General features: G+C 33.2%; 1 protein-coding gene across 1 annotated transcript; it reads left to right on the top strand.

Annotated features, from left to right (window-relative positions):
• Positions 1–223: 223 nt before the first annotated feature.
• Positions 224–1,090, top strand: LOC149774290 (uncharacterized). Its single transcript, XM_089945504.1, has one exon. It carries the CDS (start codon positions 224–226, stop codon positions 1,088–1,090), a length of 867 nt encoding a protein of 288 aa, XP_089801630.1.
• The last annotated feature ends 21,814 nt before the right edge of the window (positions 1,091–22,904 follow it).

The raw sequence follows: 22,904 nt of genomic DNA on the forward strand, positions 1-22,904 counted from the left end.
CCTTGCTGTCTACTTATACCTCTACTTTGAAGTTTTTGAGAAAATGAATAGTTATGATGGATGCTGGGTCTTATGTCGTGATAAAAACAAACCCTGGAACAAAATGTTAGATCCAAGAGCATCTTACATGAATGAAACAGAAACGTTTCATTTGAACGAATCATCCTTAAAGAACTTGAAAAAATTGTATCTGTCGAAAATTACATCTCTCAATGTCATGAATATGTCAGTTCCTTGGATAAGTAGGGTAAAAGACAATCGCACAAATCGGACACGCCCCCTACTCACATTGTTTACAACTTGGGCTGAAAGCAAAGACAAATACGAAGTTCATAATATAACATCACTGAATTGGTTATCTCTTATTCCTTTTATTGTCCCAGTGGTATTCACAAATGAAACTTCACTAGCAGTGGAATGTTCTCGAAAAGGATGGATTGCTTTACCGGTAAGGACAACCTCGGCGCATGGCGCTCCGGTTTTGAAATATATGTATATGGACGCGATGAAAAGATTTAATACAGAATTTTATGCATTTGCCAATAGTGATATATTATTTACAGACATGTTAGTCGAAACGTTACTAACGATTATTGAATACAATTCAATCTTCGAAGGACATACTTTAGTTATTGGGCGAAGAACCAATGTAAATAATTTAACGAAAATCGAGGGCTCATCACGGAGCGGCTTGGTAAGTGTTTCAATGGAAAGAGGCACGCTCTTTGAGGTATTTGCGGAGGATTACTTTATCACATCATCATCCTATCCATGGATTGATATACCAGACATTGTGATTGGACGGGTGGCCTATGATAATTGGCTGGTACTAAATGCTCGGATGATGAATTACCGAGTAATAGATGCAACTGAATCTATTTTAGCTCTTCATCAGACGACAGAAGCAGGTAATTTTGAAGGGTCAAAACATCCAGATACAAATTACAATCATAAACTATTAGCGAAATTATACAACCACCTTCCATACACTGCCGGATATACAGACTGTGCTGAATTCATTACATTAAGAGATAAAATGACAATTAGTATTACTCGTCGACTAAAACTGGCAGAACACTGCAATCTGTAATGAATATTGTAACGTTTAGGTATACTTCTATAAGAAAGGAAATGAGAATTCGACATACTGTATTTGAAACAGGTAAGACTTTATGCAGTGAAACACAAATTTAGCTGCGAGCCATTTGCATTATGTAAATGAGTTTTCCCCTTGAAAGTTCAAAACATACGCTGAGCATGTGTTAGTTCCACCGCATAATATATTGTAGTATCATTAATTTTCGTGGGGGACCAATTTTCGTGGTTTCCGTTGATGACACGAACCACGAATTTAAATCCCCAAAGAAAGCTGAGACACGTATATGATGACCCCTCGGTTTCTTGCAGTGTTTCATCCCTAGAGATTAACACATATACTAATATTTGATAATTCAAGGTCAATAATGCAGTGCATTAATTCAATATTAGCTTGTGCATGTGTTTGTTTTATTTTTTATTTTAATCTTTTGAAACAAAAATTAAAATTCATTTTATATTAGTTCAATGCACAGGATCGACAAGGTATCCAATAGCCGTACTTTTACACCCACTGCCTTAAATCGATATGTGAGGTAAGTAAGGATAGAGAGCAAATAGAAGAAAAGCATAAGGTATTCAAACAATAGTAATACTAAAAATGAAAGAAAAAATAATGCAAAATAACAGTATATGAAAATTAGGTTTAATACCTATTGAAATCGATCCTTCATTCTAGTACAACTGCTGCTGAAACATTTATATCCTTCTGAAAGCACATTTCATTTTATCCATATATGTTTAATCCAACAGAACAACAATTCTGTACAAATACTATATCTATTTATTGAAACACTGGTATTAATGATACACTATGTATATACACTAATTACATCAAATTATTAAAGCGCACACTTCACATATTTTTGGGCAACGCCACTGTATCAACAATGTGTCAATCAAGTCTCCTGGTACTCAAACATGTTTGTCAAGTAAATAATCATAAGCAGCAGAGAGGATTAACAGGCCACATACTGTAAGGTCGATTTTTGAAAAATAAAGCTTCCTACGGAAAATGAAAATACAATGTCAGTAACGTCAAACCGAAACCTTTAGCCAAAAGCGAGAGTTTATCGAATTGGGTTAGTTTTTTGTTACTTTATCTTTCTCGTTCGTGATTTGCAAATTTTGTTTTACCCACCGTGACACATGTTTGTGGGCGCACCCTCTCTGCTGCTATAAATGTGTGATTAATTAAATTATTATTATATCAATCTCTCAACCAAAATTGTTATCAAGACTTATACGATATCGAGATCGAGGATCACGTAATGTTTTCGTTATTATTCTGTGTGGAGCAGAATGTGCTTTTGAAAAGAAGATTTGAACTTAAGCATGCTCATCTAGACACTTTGCCAATGCTGATGAATATTACGCAAAGTATGTGTAATGTGTATCGACTCCATTAAACACAAATAAACTATTGCGGTTAGCTCTGGTCACTTTAGATATGTATTTATATCGCTGAGTAACATATATAACATAATTATTTTTATGTCTGCCTCGAGAAAAAGTTCTAGCTGGATTTGATTGTTTGTCCAGCATTATCTCATCGTATACCAAGAGATTATTAAGAAATAAATCGATGTCATATACAGATGGGCCTTCGTCAATATCGGTGACAAAATAATAAATATCATTGCCGTCATTGCGTTTTCATTAAAATGTATAAGTACATAGTAAGAAATCTGATTATCAACTGATGAAGCTACTAAATACAACTTATGTCATTTGAGCCATCTCATCATCAGCTTAAGTAATAATTGCAGGTTACCAGACCCGTATGGACCTATGATAAATGCTCTGATATAATTTGGTAACGTCAAGATCAGACGAGGACATACTGCATATCATTGTGATCAGACAATTGTTGAACGATTTAATCGAACACTTGCTGAGCGGTTATTTGGATATCAATATGCAAAGGAACTGATTCAGAAATATATGAGATCTCGCGAATGAGTTGCAAGATTACCTAGTGTCATAGCTGCATTCAGTAATGAAAGCACTAGTGTAAATTATATGAAACCCATTAATTCGATTAAACAAAAACATATACCAATACAACAACATGACTTGTCAAAACAACCAGTAATAAGTCACTTTACTGTACGATATTTATATGAACTTGGTGAACTTGATCGTGCTAAAAATGAGAGATTGGTCTCATTTGGAGTATTACGACACATACAATTTATAACGTGGTAAGATCAACGGGTAGACCTGCAATCTACATATTAGATTCAACTGCTCCTCAACGTGGATTTGTACCCGAACAATTACAAGTGATTCCTGAAGACACACAATTACACCGCATTCACTTTTGTAAACTAGCATCTCGACGTCGATTACATTCAAGACAGGTCAGCGTCACATTTTCGCGTGTATGAACAAGACTAATATTAATTCTGTCTACGGTAAATTCTCTTGGAATATTATTTGAATAATGCCACACCATTATTGTTTTAGAGGTCTCACACTGATTATTCTGTCATTGTTTCAGTGTCATGATAAATTCAACATCATGATCAAAGTCTCGCTTAATTTTTTTGTCTGTGTATAACTATTGTTTTTTCTGACTATATCACCGTTAGTTTCCTGAATTTGATTATCATTTTATGTGAAGTCTATGACAAAACTCCGCAGCTGAAATATTCGTATGACTCGAGACACTGCGAGATAAACAAAGTTTGACCATTCTATACGATCATCGTCGATTCAAACATTTGTACCAGAGATGGTTAATCCTTGTGATGAATGAATGTTCATTGCATATACTAGCGGCCAAAGAGTTTTGTCCATAGTTAACGCGCTCTCAACAGCACTGACATGAACTAAATCAATATCATTTAACATAAATTTTGTTTTTCTAACGATCCTGGTATATCAGCGTCAATAGTATGTCCTCGCGTATATGCTGGTCAATAACACAATGGTACGGCTAGATTTGAAAAACGTTCTGTATGTAACATAAGCAATTGTTGTTAAAGTGTATCACGAACTATCTTTCTGCCTGCCACTTCAGATAGTTTGCTCTCCATAAATTCCCCCAAAAAGTTTATAGGAGTTTCTGAAACTTTTTCACGCATTATTTCACGTCGAATTTTATTCGTTTGTAGTCTTATTAATTTCCTAAACGCTCTTAATTCAGGATCAAACACTCTATGATCATCAGTTATTTCTTCATTATATTCCACATGTTTTTCATCCTTTATGTGACGTATGTACGGTGAAGTTGTTTGCATTTAAAACATGCACAGTGGAGAGAATGTTGGCATACCTCTATGCTACATTAATGTAATGTGGATGATATTTCTTTGGACATTATACTTTTGGAAATTTTACATGATTTAAACAGACTGCTAACTGAAATGACTGCGCCCTTGTGCTAAAAAATCAGCCTGAATTAGTCTACAGTACACTATCTATAGCAGGAATTAAAATAGGGAAGATGAATTTTGCAAGACTAGACAATACAAGCTTCTGAAAGTGCAATGAATGAATTAATAAATATGGAAAATGTAAATAAAGTTATCGGCTTCTCCTATACAATTTACCTCTGATGTTCAGGAAGTGAAAATGACGAAGTGGAGCTAGCATTTTTCTGTAAGATGCACATCTGTAGTAAGGCCAAGCTGTATATTCTATAACCCATATTACAACCATCAATCATAAACCAAACTATAGGGAATTAAAGGTTCTTTGAATTATACCTAAATTATACAAGGTCTTTTTTAAATAGCCAGTATAACCAGTGAGGAAACCCTGGGTAATTTCTTTTTCTTTAAAATCCTAACCCTATTCAAAATTATGAAACAACCACCTTAAAGCAAATATAAAAATGCATGCAATTAATTTTTTTAATTTTCATATTATTATGTATTATGTTCTGTATAAAAGGCTACGTTCATATTGATGTTAAGCATGAAAATAAGCTAATTATGATAATTTTGCTCTTCCTTACATAAGTTATCATGAGGTATGTTTGTTTGAGTGAGTAATGCACTTAATTATTGGGAAAATATAAGTCTTACAATATAGGAATAGAATCAACTTAATTTTAAAACTATTGCAATAAGTAGAATAAATATAAAGTGGAAATGTTTCTTTTCATTTATTTGCAATGATATCAAAGTTAAATGATGAGAAAGTGAATTGGATTCTTCCATATCAAACAATATGCAAATATTTTACACTTTGACCTTTGACCTTTATGAACCTGATGTGTTCCCTCCCTTTTCAAACTGTAAGATTCATTGTTGATATCTCAGAAATAATTATGGCTAGCTTCATGTTCCTGTCATTCAGCATGACTTTGGTTGCTATGTTTACAAAATGTAATGTGTATTCTACGAATAGCTCACTTTTTATCATGGGGATGGACTTGTTAGAGACTCTGACACTCATAAATACTGTTCAGTGGGGGTGGGGAAATGCAGGAGAATGATTCAAAACGATTGTTTTGATGCTTGCGACTTAAATATTACAGCCATAAAATCATTATGAAATCATACAATAATAAGACCTATATTCTCACCAGTTATTATATACTTTTGAGAGAGTAACGTATGTTAGGTGAAGTTGTTCCCATTTAAAACATGCACAATGGAGAGAATGTTGGCATACCTCTATGCTACATTAATGTAATGTGGATGATATTTCTTTGGATATTGTACTTTTGGAAATTGTACATGATTTAAACACACGGCTAACTAAAATGACTGATCCCTTGTGCATAAAAATCAGCCTGAATTAGTCTAAAAAACACTATCTAAAGCATCAATAAAAATAGGGAAAATGAATTATGCCAGACTAGACAATACAATCTTCTGAAAGTGCAATGAATGAATTACCAAATATAGAAAAGTAATTGACTCTTTTTTATACAATTTACCTCTGAAGTTCAGGAAGTGAAAATGACCAAGTGGAGCTAGCACTTTTTTGAAAGGTGCACATCTGGAGTAAAGCCAAGCTGTATCCTCTATCACCCATATTACAACCATCAATCATACACCAAAATATATAGGGAATTAACGGTTCTTTGAATTATACCTAAGATAGACAAGGTCGTTTTAAATAGCCAGTATAACCAGTTTGGAAACCCGGGAAAATTGTTTTTCTTTAAAATCCTAACCCTTTTCAAACTTATGAAACTGTAAAGCACCACCTTAAAGCAAATATAAAAATGTATGCAATTATTTTTTTTATCTTCATATAATTATGTATTATGTTCTGAATAAAATGATACAATCATATTGATTTTAAGCATGAAAATAAGCTAATTATGATCATTTTGATCTTGCTTACATAATTTGCCATAAGGCATGTTTGTGTGAGTAGCAAACTTAATTATGGGGAAATTAGAAGTCTTAGACTATACGAATTGAGTCAACACAACTTAAAAACTATTGCAATAAGTAAAAGAGATAATTAGTGGAAATATTACTCTTCATTTATTTGGAATGAAATAAAAAAATAAATGATCAGAAAGTGAATTGGTTTCTTCCATATTAAACAAAAGGCAAATATTTTACACTTTGACCTTTGACTTTATGAACCTGATATGTTCCCTCCCTTTTCAAACTGTACAATTCATTGTTGATATCTCAGAAATAATTCTTGATAGTTTTATGTTCCTGTCATTCAGCATAACATTGGTTGCTATGTTTACAAAATGTAATGTGCATTCTTAAAATAGCTCACTTTTAATCATGGGGGCGGGGAGGGGGGCTGGACTTGTTAGAGACTCTGACACTTATAAATACTGTTCTGTGAGGGGAAATGGAGCATAATTGTTCAAAAGGATTGTTTTGATGCTTGCGACGTAAATGTTTCAGCCATAAAATCATAATTAAATCATGCAATAATAATACCTATATTCTCTTTAAGGCGGTGATCACCAGTTATTATGTACTTTTGAGAGCGTGACATATGTAAGGTGAAGATGCTTGCATTTAAAACATGCACAATGGAGAGAATGTTGACATACCTCTATGCTACATTAATGTAATGTGGATGATATTTCTTTGGATATTGTACTTTTGGAAATTAAACATGATTTAAACACACTGTTAACTGAAATGACTGCTCCCTTGTGCTAAAAAATCAGCCTGAATTAGTCTAAAGTACACAATCTATAGCAGGAATTAAAATAGGGAAAATTAATTTTGCCAAACTCAGAACTCAGACAACACAAGCCTCTGAAAGTACAATGAATGAATTAACAAATATATAAAATGTAAGAAACATTTTTGGCTCTTTTTTATACAATTTACCTGTGAAGTTCAGGAAGTGAAAATGACCATGTGGCACTGGCACTTTTTTGAAACGTGCACATATGGAGAAAAGCCAAGCTGTATACTCTATAACCCATATTACAACCATCAATCATACACCAAAATATAGGGAATTAAGGGTTCTTTGAATTATACCTAAGATGTACAAGGTCTTATTTTAAATAGCCAGTACAGCCAGTGAAGAAAGCCAGGAAATTTATTTTTCTTTAAAATTCTAACCCATTGCAAAGTTATGAAACTGTAGAGTGCCACCTAAAATCAACTAGAAAAATGTATGCAATTATTTTTTTATTTTCATATAATTATGTTTCATGTTCTGAATAAAAGGGTACGTTCATATTGATGTGAAGCATGAAAATTAGCTAACTGTGATAATTTTGCTCTTGCTTACATAACTTGCCATGAGGTATGTTTGTGTGTGTAGTGAACTTGATTATGGAAAATTAGATGTATTAGAATATAGGAATAGAGTGAACTTAACTTTGAAACTACTGCAATAAGAAAAATAAATATATAGTGGAAATATTTCTTTTCATTTATTTGCACTGAAAGAAAAGATTAAATGACGAGAAAGTGAACTGGCTTCTTCCATATTAAACAATAGGCAAATAATTACACTTTGACCTTGACCTTTATGAACCTGATGTTTTATCTCCCTTTTCAAACTGTAAAATTCATTGTTGATATCTCAGAAATAATTTAAGGCTAGCTTCATGTTCCTGTCATTCAGCATGACTTTGGTTGCTATGTTTACAAAATGTAATGTGTATTCTAAGAATAGCTCACTTTTTATCATGGCTGGGGCTGGACTTGTTAGAGACTCTGACACTGATAAATACTGTTCTGTTGTGGGAAATGCAGGAGAATTATTCAAAAGGATTGTTTTGATGGTTCCGACTTAATTGTTTCTGCCATAAAGTTTTAATGAAATCATAATAAGACCTATATTCTCACCAGTTGTTATGTACTTTTGAGAGAGTAACGTATGTAACATGAAGTTGCTTGCATTTAAAACATGCACAATGGAGAGAATGTTGACATACCTCTATACTATATTAATGTAATGTGGATGATATTTCTTTTGATATTGTACTTTAGAAATTATATATGAGTTAAACACACTGCTAGCTAAAATGACAGCTCCCTTGTGCTAAAAATTCACCCTGAAGTAATCTAAAGTACACTATCTATAGCAGGAATTAATATAGGCAAAAAGGAATTTGGCCAGACTAGACAATAAAAGCTTCTGAAAGTTAAATGAATGAATTACCAAATATATAAAATGTAAAAAAATTATCAGCTCCTTTTTATACAATTTACCTCTGAAGTTCAGGAAGTGACAATGACCAAGTGGAGCTGGTACCTTTTTGAAAGTTGCACATCTGGAGTAAGGCAAAGCTGTATTCTCTATAACCCATATTACAACCATCAATCATATACGAAAATATCGGGAATTAAAGTTTTTTTTGAATTATACCTAAGATATACAAGGTCGTTTTTAAATAGCCATTATAACATTTGAGGAAATCTAGGAAAATTCTTTTTCTTTAAAATCCTAACCCTTTTCAAAATTATGAAACTGTAAAGCGCCACCTTAAAGCAAATATAAAAATGTATGCAATTATTTTTTTAAACTTCATATAATTATGTATTATGTTCTGAATAAAAGGGTGCGTACATTGATATTGATGTTAAGCATGCAAATAAGCTAATTATGATCATGTTGCTCTTACTTACATAATTTGCCATGATGCATGTTTGTGTGAATAGTGAACTTAATTATGGAGAAATTAGAAGTCTTAGAATATAAGAAATAGAGTCAACTTAACTTTAAAACTATTGCAATAAGTAAAATAAATAGTGGAAATGTTTCTTTTCATTTTTTGCAATAAAATACAAAAATTAATGACGAGAAAGTGAACTTGCTTCGTCCATACTAAAAAATAGGCAAATATTTTACACTTGACCTTTGACCTTTATGAACCTGATGTGTTCCCTCCCTTTTCAAACTGTACAATTCATTTTTGATATCTCAGAAATAATTATGGTTAGATCCATGTACTTGTCTTTCAGCATAACTTTGGTTGCTATGTTTACAAAATGTAATGTTCAGTCTTAAAATATCTCTCTTTATCATGGGGGGGGGGCTGGATTTGTCAGAGACTCTGACACTTATAAATACTAATGTGGTGGGGGAAAATACAGGAGAATTATTGAAAACGATTGTTTTGATGCTTGCGACTTAAATATTACAGCCATAAAATCATTATGAAATCATACAATAATAAGACCTATATTCTCACCAGTTGTTATGTACTTTTGAGAGAGTAACGTATGTAACATGAAGTTGTTCCCATTTAAAACATGCACAATGGAGAGATTGTTGTTGTTGTTGTGGGGTTTAACGCCATTTTTCAGCACGCGATAAGCTATACATGGCGGCCAGTATTAATGGTGGAGGAAGAACCCGGGAAAACGCCGGAAAGAACCACCGACCCACGAGAAGCTACTGGCAAGCTTTCTCACATACCCACATTGGCTGAATCCTAGACTCGAACTGCCGCACACAGAGGTGAGATGGCAGTGATCCGTAACGAAGAGCGCTTTAGACCACTCGGCCACTCGGGGCCCCGAGAGAATGTTGGCATACCTCTGTGCTACATTAATGTAATGTGGATGATATTTCTTTGGATTTTGTACTTTTGGAAATTATATATGATTTAAAAACCTGCTAACTAAAATGACTCCTCGCTTGTGCATACAAATCAGCCTAAATTAGTCTAAAGTACACTATATATAGCAGGAATTAAAATAGGGAAAATTAATTATGCCAGACTAGACAATACAAGCTTCTGAAAGTGCAATGAATGAATTAAAAAAATAAAGAAAATGTAAAAAAGTTATCGATTCTTTTTTATACAATTTACCTCTGATGTTCATGAAATGAAATTGACCAAGTAGAGCTAGTACTTTTTTGAAAGGTGCACATGTGGAGTAAAACCATGCTGTAAACTCTATAACCCATATTACAACCATGAATCATACACCCAAATATAGGGAATTAAAGGTTTTTTGAATTATAGCTAAGATATGCAAGGTCTTTCTTAAATAGCCAGTATAGCCAGTTTAGAAAGCCGAAAAAATTATTTTTCAAAATTATGAAACTGTAGAGCGCCACCTTAAAGCAAATATAAAAATGTGTGCAATTATTTTTTTTTCTTCATATAATTATGTATTATGTTCTGAATAAAATGGTACAATCATATTGATTTTAAGCATGAAAATAAGCTAATTATGATCATTTTGCTCTTGCTTACATACTTTGCCATGAGGCATGTTTGCGCGAGTAGTGAACTTAATTATGGGAAAATTATAAGTATTAGAATAAAGGAATAGAGCCAACTTAACTTTAAAACTATTGCAAGAAGTAAAGGAAATATATAGTGGAAATGTTTCTTTTCATTTATTTGCAATGAAATAAAAAAATTAAATGATGAAAAAGTGATTTTGCTTCTTCCATATTAAACAATATGCAAATCTTTTACACTTTGACCTTTGACCTTTATGAACCTGATGTGTTCCCTCCTTTTTCAAACTGTACAATTCATTGCTGATATCTCAGAAATAATTATTGCTAGCTTCATATTCCTGTCATTCAGCATGACTTTGATAACTATGTTTACAAAATGTAATGTGTAATCTAAGAATAACTCACATTTTATCATGGGGGGTTGGACTTGTTAGAGGCTCTGACACTCATAAGTACTGTTCTGTGGGGGGGGGGGGGGAAATGCAGGAGAATTATTCAAAACGATTGTTTTGATGCTTGCGACTTAAATGTTTCAGCCATAAAATCATAATTAAGTCATACAATAAGAAGACCTATAGTCTCAGCAGTTATTATGTACTGTTGAAAGAGTAACGTATGTAAGGTGAAGTTGTTTCCATTTAAAACATTCACAATGGAGAGAATGTTGGCATGCCTCTGTGCTACATTAATGTAATGTGGATGATATTTCTTTGGATTTTGTACTTTTGGAAATTGTACATGATCTAAACACACTGCTAACTAAAATGACTGCTCCTTGTGCATAAAAATCAGCCTGAATTAGTCTAAGAAACACTTTCTATAGCATCAATACAAATAGGGAAAATGAATTTTGCCAGAGTAGACAATTCAAGCTTCTGAAAGTGAAATAAATGAATGACCAAATATATAAAATGTAAACACAAGTTATCGGCTCTTTTTTATGCAATTTACCTCTGAAATTCAGGAAGTGAAAATGACCAAGTAGAGCTGGTACCATTTTGAAAGGTGCACATCTGGAGTAAGGCCAAGCTTTATACCCTGTAACCCATATTGCAGCCATCAATCATACAGGATAATACAGGAACTTAAAGGTTCTTTAAATTATACCTAAGATATACAAGGTCTTTTCTAAATAGCCAGTATAACCAGTGAGGAAATCAAGGAAAATTCTTTTACTTTAAAATCCGAGCCCTTCGCAAAATTATGAAACTGTAGAGCGCCACCTTAAAGCAAATATAAAAAATGTATGCAATTATCTTTTAATCTTCTTATAATTATGTATTATGTTCTGAGGAAAATGGTACAACCATATTGATGTTAAGCATGAAAATAATTATTATGATTTTTATGATAATTGTGCTCTTGCTCACATAATTTGCCATAAGGCATGTTTGTGTTAGTAGTGAACTTAATTATGGGGAAATTAGAAATCTTAGAATAAAATAATAGTGTCAACTTAACTTTAAAACTATTGCAATAAGTAAATGAAATATATAGTGGAAATGTTACTTTTAATTTATTTGCAATGAAATAAAAAAAATTAAATGATGAGAAAGTGAATTGGTTTATTCCATATTAAACAATAGGCAAATATTTTACACTTTAACCTTTGGCCTTTATGAACCTGATGTGTTCCCTCCCTTTTCAAACTGTATAATTCATTGTTGATGTCTCAGAAATAATTATGGCTAGATCCATGTTCCTGTCATTCAGCATAACGTTGGTTGCTATGTTTACACATATAATGTGCATTCTTAAAATAGCTCACTCTTTATCAAGGGGGGGGGGGGCTGGACTTGTTAGAGACTCTTACACTCATAAATACTGTTCTTTGGGAGGAAATGTAGGAGAATTATTCAACAGGATTGTTTTGAGGCTTGCGACTTAAATGTTTCAGCCATAAAATCATAATTAAATCATACAATAATAATAACTATATTCTCTTTAAAGCAAATATAAAAATGTATGCAATTTTTTTTTCATTTTCATATAAGTTAGTATTATGTTCTGAATAAAAAGGTACAATCATATCGATGTAAAGCATGAAAGTAAGCTAATTATGATCATTTTGCTCTTGCCTACATAATTTACCATAAGGCATGTTTGTGTGAGTAGTGAACTTAATTATGGGGAAATTAGAAGTCTTACAATCTAGGAATAGGGTCAATTTAACTTTAAAACTATTGCAATAAGTAAAAGAAATATATAGTGGAAATGTTAATTTTCATTTATTTGCAATGAAATAAAAAATTACATGACGAGAAAGTGAATTGGCTTCTTCCATATTAAACAATAGGCAAATATTTTACACTGTGACCTTTGACCTTTATCAACCTGATGCGTTTCCTCCCCTTTCAAACTTTAAAATTCATTGTTGATATCTCAGAAATAATTATGGCTAGCTTCATGTTCCTGTCATTCATCATGACTTTGGTTGCTATGTTTACAAAATGTAATGTGCATTCTTAAAATAGCTCACTTTTTATCATGAGGTGGGGGCTGGACTTGTTAGAGACTCTGACACTGATAAATACTGTTCTGTGAGGGGAAATGCAGGAGAATTATTCAAAAGAATTGTTTTGATGCTTGCGACTTAATGTTTCAACCATAAAATCATAATTAAATCATACAATAATAATACCTACATTCTCACCAGTTATTTTGTACTTTTGAGAGGGTAACGTATGTAAGGTGAAGTTGTTTCCATTTAAAACATGCACAATGGAGAGAATGTTGGCATACCTCTATGCTACATTAATGTAATGTGGATGATATTTCTTTGGATGTTTAATTTTTGGAAATTATTCATGATTTAAACACACCGCTAGCGAAAATGACTGCTCCCTTGTGCTAAATAATCAGCCTGAATTAGTATAAAGTACACTATCTATAGCAGGAATTAAATAGGGAAAATGAATTTTGCTAGACTAGACAATACAAGCTTCTGAAAGTGGAATTAATGAATTACCAAATATATAAAATATTAAAAGGTTATCAGCTCTTTTTTATACAATTTACCTCTGAAATGCAGGAAGTGAAAATGTCCAAGTGGAGCTGGTACCATTTTGAAAGGTGCACATCTGGAGTAAGGTCAAGCTGTATACTCTATAACCCATATTACAACCATCATTCATACACTAAAGTATAGGTAATTACAGGTTCTTTGAATTATACCTAAGATGTACATGGTCTTTTTTAAATGACCAGTATAACCAGTGAGGACAGTCGGGGAAATTCTTTTTCTTTAAAATTCTAACCCTTTTCAAAATTATGAAACTGTAGAGCGCCACCTTAAAGCAAATATGTATGCAATTATTTTTTAAATTTTCATATAATTATGTATTATGTTCTGAATAAAATGGTACATTCATATTGATGTTAAGCATGACAATAAGCCTAATTATGCTCATTTTGCTCTTGCTTACATAATTTGCACATTATTACAAATAATGAGACGTTGGCTGTTTACCAAAATATATTCGCTCAGTGCTTGCCGGATGTAAAGACCGATTCAAACAATAACTTTACACAGTAACTGATTGACGGTCATTGAACATACTAGGCCTAATTTCAGGAGTGTTGTCCATTTTACGTTATATAAAATGAATGGAGTTGGATAAGATTTTTGTGGTAGTATATGATTTCCACCCTTCTTGACCTACATAAATGAAAGTTACAAATGTCCTTTTACATATTAGTGATTAATCACGGCCGTTTTCCAAACAAAGAAAAGCGTGTGCAATCTAGAGAATGACCATACAAACTTCAGTCTCGATTCATCCATGGAGTTTATGTGTCTTAAGTTGAAGATACTCTGAATTTCTAAGTTAGCCACCAGGAGAACATGGGCCACGGAAACTAAAATGGGACTACTATTAGTTAAGGGTGGAGGGCGGGAAGAAATTTTAGCTTATAATAACGTTAAACACGTTTTTTTTTAATACATATTTTATTGTCATTTAATTTAATAATATGGCATTCGACACGAGTTGTCAAACTCATCTAGATTTTTTTCCAAAGGATACAAAAATGGTCCAAAGATACCATTCGTTTAACAAAGTTTCGGGTGTTTTTGAAAAGTAAGGTGAAAAAAATTCATCTATTAAAAGGCATGTAACATTTCAAAGGACACACAGAAGAGACTTATATGTATGTACAAGTGAGAGAGAGAGAGACAGACAGACATACAGACAGATAGATAGAAAGATAGATAGATAGATAGAGAGAGAGAGAGAGAGAGAGAGAGAGAGAGAGATACCAAGAGTGACAGAGAGAGACATTGCACTGGTTATAGTCAAAATTGTACATTTCGTTTGTTTTATAGATTCGTTACTTAGAATATAATTGTAAGCACCAGAAATGTCTAGTTCCGAGAATATATTTATGAACATTTGGAAATATTACAGAGTGTGTTCCTTTACTTATATTGACGTCACATTCCAATAATAAATGTAAACTTACACTAGGAATGTACTGAAAGCTAGAGCGAAAGAGCTGGGACCTTTGGGTATTAAGTAAGGGGCAATAGACAAACAAACTATTCGACATCTTTATTATCATAATCACATGCACACGTGGAAGAGTTAACTAAATTCACCATGTAAAGGTCGGATTCCAGGGGACTACCCGCATCTCTAAGTTTAGTTCATAGGATATTAAGATGACGTTTGCCAGTAGTATACTAGTGTGATGCCCCGTTTGGTGAATTAGAGAAACGTTTCTTTAAAATGGAAAGATTTGGAGGATTTCGGATATTGTTACCTCTACTCCCGTATGGAGATTTTAGATTAACACTGAAAACAACTGTATTATATAATGGTCAATTCTGTATATGTGTAGTTTAAAGCTGGGAGAATTATACCGATAGAATAGCAAATAAACCCTTCTGTAAAATGCGCAAACTCGCACTTTTACATTTTTAACTAGTTTCTCTTTCACTCGTTTATAAATAATTACAAATACGTGAGTAGATTATATAAATTCTTCAGACCAAGATCCAAATTTCATTTTTAAAGTATCATGATTTTTATGCTTACTTTCCAAAAATAATGATATTGGAAAGTCTTATTATTTTGGAAACGGTGCATTTTTTATAAAGCCCAAAGCAAGACAAGATGATTATACGTTCAAAAAATGAAATGTACTAATGAGTAATTCGTTTGTTTGAATTTTAAGATACATTTTGTTGTTCATGTGCAAGTTGGTCTAACAATAAGGACATTGCAGTGTTCAAACCTATGAGACGTTAAAGCAGAAATAAATCCTTGTCTAGTTAGTTTTATGGCATAAAGTTGAAACAGCATGATTTATAAGCACGTCATGTTACGCAAGGGATGGTTTTTGAAAGTTCTTTCTTATTACGTGTATAAATCTCACCCATATGGAATCATGTTTTGATGAAATAGCTTCTAGTTTTAAAAGAGATATGAAAATGAACAATTGTGAAAACAAACTGTATGTTCACATGGTCTGCACACTCAGTGTGCATAATCAGAATACTCTTCTCAGCGTATTTGTGGTTCACATTTTAATATCAAAGAGATCATTAACAATTCCAATTATCAAAGGACGACTGCATTATGATTATCACTTGTCTATGTACTACACTGAATATTAATTGTTACTTCAGACAGTAAGGTGACAGCCTATTGGTTCCATAAATTTACTCAGAAGTAGATGATGGTGTGCATAAATAAACTCATGTATAAAAAGATATATTTTGGTATTTCACATGTACGTAATTTTCACCATCAACAAAGTTTCTACATGATGCCTCTTTGTTTTACATAATCTGATTCATAGAATCACGAGCTGATTTCTTTCTTCTTGTATTGTGATAACGTGTATCCTCTTTGGACTATATAATTTTTCCTCATATTCACTACCGATATTAAATGGACCTAAGAATTAAAACTAATGCAACATATTAAAATATAGGCTGGATAGTTGATATATTTCTGACATTTTTGTAACAAATTCAGTTTTATGAAATGTTATAATACATAGGCACAATATTGTGTTGCCAAATGTATACCATTGGCCTTTTTAGAAACAAGAAATTTCATTAGTTGGTCTTTTGAGATCATATATAATTGTACATTCCAAAGATCAGCACGTATTAAATATTTCCCGATCTCTTATCCGGTTACTAAAATGGTGCAAATATAGAATGATGTGACAATTTCCTATACAAGGTATATAGTGCGGTCAGAAAATTAAAAAAAAAAATAAAATGGTATTGCTGAAGTTAGATTTTTAATCAAAACAATGTATTGTGGAATCTATGTAATTATTTCACTTGCGTGAAAATAGAAGTGTGATTTGATTTGGTGTTTTAACGTAGCTTAAACATTTTTTCAGTCATATCGCTACGATGTCTGCAGTGTGGCAGTTGATAGCGATGTCTAGCACTGGGGCATCATGTCGCAGACATGTAGCATGATGACCCACCCAGTCACATTATCCTGACACCAGGCCAACCAGTCCTAACACTAACCTCTCAATGCTGAGCGCCAAGCGAGACTGCTGTTAGTACCATTTTTGTAAGTCTTTGGTATAAATCGGCCGGGATCGAACCAACGACCTCCCGCATCCAAGGCGGACACTCTAACCACTAGGCCACCGGAGCGGTTTGAAAATAGAAGGAATAATTGGTATAAATTGTCCAAGATTGGTTTACGCATGCTTAAATATCGGTGACAGTAGAAACAGGCAAACGAATAAGCACAAGGCATTTAACCGACCATATTAAAAGAAAAACATTCTAACTGACCTTATAATTTTCTTTAGTTTGTGTTCAAAAACTCTTTTCAACGTTTATATTAAAAAATATAATTTAAAAAATTCTCAGCAATGACCTTTTCATTTATTTTCGAATGTACAGTTGAATGCATTCCCACAATTAAATGTTCTAGATATTATGGACTTGTATATTTCCTTCCAGTTTTCTTGTATGTGTGTTTTCAGGAATTTGTTTACTTCCTCACAGAATACAAATACCTTTTGCCTCCAGTACACTTTTATTGGTATTTTTATTTGCTTCTATCACGAATACACATTTGACACTTAGTATTACCCTTGCTTGACTGCCCGTCAGTCCGTCCATTCATGCGACTCATCATAACTGATGTCTGCAAAACAATATTAATCCCCTCAGAAGGTTTGCAGCAATTTGTACAACAGCGTTTATTATTATAACAATGTCCTCCAGGTTATATACAATTTCACACCACCACTTGCCTTCATTAAAAATGTTGACATTCATGTCGGTTTTAATGAAGGTGACGATTTGGTTTGGGATTCTGGTGCTGAGAAGGTAAAAATAAAATATGAATGCTGAAAGAATTTGTAAGAAAATTGTCTACTTTAATATAACTTTATATTTGCTGATGTCGACTTTCGTGCCAACGTTGAAATTAGTTCAGATCTTAACAAAGACAGAGAAACTCGACCTTCCTTGAATATCTTGTAGCCTGTAAATGTGTTTGACGAGGTCCAGCAAATAAAATCCATAAACAATACAACCCCGAATCCAAATCTCTGAAGGGAGTAAAAAACAAATTTTCGGTATATTAGTTTCGTCTTGGTGTTCTTCCTTCTACACGTCGGTCTTAACGTTCCTTATAAAATCCAAGACCTTTTATCGTTCAAACATGACTTATATTAATAATAATCTATTTCCAAAATATTCCGTACAGGGATCCACATAAGGTACATACATACATACATACATACATACATACATATTTATGTTATTAAAGTTTTCCTTGATTTATTATAATTCCTTAATAAAAATAATCAAATGAACACTAACTTAAACGAACGAGTTTGCCTCGATGAGACGCATCTGTCAGTGCAAAGCGTATATAAATTGTCCTGTCCGTTCGTCTGTAAGAAGAAGAAAACCAGTAATATCACGACGATGTCTGGAGCGTGTGAAACATGGATTGACGGCAATAGTCTTCCAAACTACAATCACGTATCTTGCAGGATGACATATCGATACGTCGGCGGTGAGAAGACGCATCTGGCAGTGAAAACCGCATGCAATTCACCATGTCCGTTCGCACGTAATCGTCAGAAAAACGTAAATTTATATGTTTATTGGCAGTCTAAATCGATTGGATAATGCTATAAATATAAAGCATAGAGACGAAGCTATCAAACAGTATATACTATGTGTAGGCATCATGCTAAATAAGTCTTCATATGTCTGTCCGTCCAATACATAAGTTTTCCATATGGGTAAATACGTCTTACCATTCGTATACAACAGCATATTGGGACAAATTTGATATCAATTTATATGTTTCTCAGCAGTATAAACCGAGCTATGCCATTATATTTGTATAAAAACGCAAACTAAATAAGTTGGTGTTGTTTCCAAAATTTTGCTTTGATAAGCTACTTTACAGGTAATGAGCCTCAACACTTGCCTTGTGGACATGCGTCCACATATTTTGGTGATAAAAGCATGGGAATGAAGCATATAGTCCAAGCTATCCAACAGTATATAAAATATGTAGGTATCAAGTTAAATAACTCTTCATCTGTCTCTGAGTGAGCCTATAGACAATTTTTCCATATCAGTAAAATAAGTCTTGCCATTCGTATACAACCATAGATCTGGACAAATTTGATATCAATTTATATGTTTCTTCGCAGTCTAAATCGATCTATGTCATTAGATTTGTGTAAAAATGCAAAAATAAAAAAGTTGGTATTGTTTCCTGAATATCACTTTGCTGAGCAAATTTACGGATATATATTTTCATGATATGTGCTTGAAACCTTGCATTGTTATGATGTTTCCACGTAACTTGGTGATAATACTATAGATTTAAAGCGTTTAATACCTTGAAAAGTTTTGCAGATCTGTATTACTTTCTCGAAGAGGATTTGGCTTTCATGTTACTACCATTTTAAAATATAATTTTGTTATTATTTAAACCACCACGACCCCCACCCACCCACCCCAGAAGATCTGGAATAATTAGATTTATTTACTCGTATGGTTTGGTACAGTTTATTCCTATGAATCCCATTAGTTTTTAGTTCCTGAGAGATGTAAATCTTAACTGATACTAAACCTTCCTTTTGTAGGAAAACAAAATATGTCTAAATTTAAAATCAAATTCCATCATAGATTATAATAATTAAGTGCACCTAGTTTTTCTCTTTGAAATGGAGGCAGAATGGAGAGCATGCTAATTTGGCGAAGCTGCATCCTCCCTCCTGGGAGCTCAGTCAGCTTGGAGAGTCAAGTTAGATTTCACATTGATTACACAAAGTGAACATTACTGACAGGCTTGATGTATAGTCCCTCTTTACAGTTATATTGAGCTGTTAGCCGCTTGGATATAGCCACAAAATAAAATCAAAAACTGCCAACGATATACTGTGATCCTATCTACGACACTTAACACAAAGTCTTTAGTGATGCAATATCAAGCAACATAGTTACCATAAAGAAGTCTCGGACTGGCGGTTTAGTGTCCAACCTTTCAGAAAAGCAGTTGCTCATTTCACACAATTTAGCCTTGTGATAACATATGAAGCATAGAGTCTAAGCTATACAACAGTATATACGCTGTGTATGTATCATGTTAAATAACTCTTTATTTGTTTGCCCGTGCGCTGATACATAGTTTTTCCTTAAAGGTAAATAAGTCTTACTATCCATAAACAACCAAAGATTTGCACAAATGTATTTTTGATCTATATGTTTCTCGGCAATTTAATCGATCTGTGCCATTAGATTTGTATTAAAACGCAAGCTAAAAAAGTTGCCATTATTTCCTAAATATTGTTTTGATAAGCTACTTTACGGGTAATGAGCCTCAACAATTGCCTTGTGGACATGCGTCCACATATTTTGGTGATAAAACCATAGGAATAAAGCATATAGTCCAAGCTATCCAACAGTATATAAAATGTGTAGGTATCAAGTTAAATAACTCTTCATCTGTCTGTGAGTGCGCCTATACACAAGTTTTCCATATCGGTAAAATAAGTCTTTCCATTCGTATACAACCACAGATCTGGACAAATTTGATATCAATTTATATGTTTCTCGGCAGTATAAATCGAGCTATGTCATTAGATTTGTGTAAAAATGTAAAATAAAAATGTTGCTATTGTTTCCTGAATATCACATAGCTTAGCGAATTTACGGATATATATTTTCATGATATATGCTTGCACCCTTGCCTTGTTATGATGTTTCCACGTAACTTGGTGATAATACTATAGATTTAAAGCCTTTTATTGAACAGTTTTGCAGATCTGTATTACTTTTTCGACGAGGATTTGGCTTTCATGTTACTACCATTTTAAAATATAACTTTGTTATTATTTAAACGACCACGACCCCCACCCACCCACCCCAGAAGATCTGTAATAATTAGATTTATTTACTCGTATGGTTTGGTACAGTTTATTCCTATGAATCCCATTAGTTTTCAGTTCCTGAGAGATGTAAATCTTAACTGATACTAAACCTTCCTTTTGTAGGAAAACAAAATATGTCTAAATTTAAAATCAAATTCCATCATAGATCATAATAATTAAGTGCACCTAGTTTTTCTCCTTGAAATGGAGGCAGAATGGAGAGTATGCTAATTTGGCGAAGCTGCATCCTCCCTCCTGGGAGCTCAGTCAGCTTGGAGAGTCAAGTTAGATTTCACATTGATTACACAAAGTGAACATTACTGACAGGCTTGATATATAGTACCTCTTTACAGTTATAGTGAACTGTTAGCCGCTTGGATATAGCCACAAAATAAAATCAAAAACTGCCAACGATATACTATGATCCTATCTACGACACTTAACACTAAGTCTTTAGTGATGCAATATCAAACAACATAGTTACCATAAAGAAGTCTCGGACTGGCGGTTTAGTGTCCAATCTTTCAGAAAAGCAGTTGCTCATTTCACACAATTTAGCCTTGTGATAACATATGAAGCATAGAGTCTAAGCTATACAACAGTATATACAATGTGTATGCATCATGTTAAATAAGTCTTCATTTGTCTGTGCGTGCGCCTATACATACGTTTTTCGTATAGGTCAATAAGTCTTAACATTCGTATACAACCACAGATTTGGACAATTTTGATATCAATTTATTTGTTTTTCGGCAATCTAAATCGATCTATGTCATTAGATTTGTGTTAAAATGCAAAATAAAGAGTTGGTATTGTTTCCTCAATATTGCTTAGCTAAGCGACTTTACGGATATAAATATTCATGATGTGTGCTTATACCCTTGACTTGTTACGATGTTTCCACGTAAATTGGTGATAATATTATAGATTTAAAGCGTTTAATACCTTGAAAAGTTTTGCAGATCTGTATTACTTTCTCGAAGAGGATTTGGCTTTCATGTTACTACCATTTTAAAATATAATTTTGTTATTATTTAAACCACCACGACCCCCACCCACCCACCCCAGAAGATCTGGAATAATTAGATTTATTTACTCGTATGGTTTGGTACAGTTTATTCCTATGAATCCCATTAGTTTTTAGTTCCTGAGAGATGTAAATCTTAACTGATACTAAACCTTCCTTTTGTAGGAAAACAAAATATGTCTAAATTTAAAATCAAATTCCATCATAGATTATAATAATTAAGTGCACCTAGTTTTTCTCTTTGAAATGGAGGCAGAATGGAGAGCATGCTAATTTGGCGAAGCTGCATCCTCCCTCCTGGGAGCTCAGTCAGCTTGGAGAGTCAAGTTAGATTTCACATTGATTACACAAAGTGAACATTACTGACAGGCTTGATGTATAGTCCCTCTTTACAGTTATATTGAGCTGTTAGCCGCTTGGATATAGCCACAAAATAAAATCAAAAACTGCCAACGATATACTGTGATCCTATCTACGACACTTAACACAAAGTCTTTAGTGATGCAATATCAAGCAACATAGTTACCATAAAGAAGTCTCGGACTGGCGGTTTAGTGTCCAACCTTTCAGAAAAGCAGTTGCTCATTTCACACAATTTAGCCTTGTGATAACATATGAAGCATAGAGTCTAAGCTATACAACAGTATATACGCTGTGTATGTATCATGTTAAATAACTCTTTATTTGTTTGCCCGTGCGCTGATACATAGTTTTTCCTTAAAGGTAAATAAGTCTTACTATCCATAAACAACCAAAGATTTGCACAAATGTATTTTTGATCTATATG

The sequence above is a fragment of the Sinohyriopsis cumingii genome, unplaced genomic scaffold (genome assembly GCF_028554795.1).
Source record: "Sinohyriopsis cumingii isolate HCF-2022 unplaced genomic scaffold, ASM2855479v2 utg000354l, whole genome shotgun sequence".
Taxonomy (NCBI): Eukaryota; Metazoa; Mollusca; class Bivalvia; order Unionida; family Unionidae; genus Sinohyriopsis; species Sinohyriopsis cumingii.

Bases quoted from the DNA above. Each gene is read 5' to 3' on its own strand.
- LOC149774290 (XM_089945504.1), top strand. From the start codon at position 224: ATGTCAGTTCCTTGGATAAGTAGGGTAAAAGACAATCGCACAAATCGG.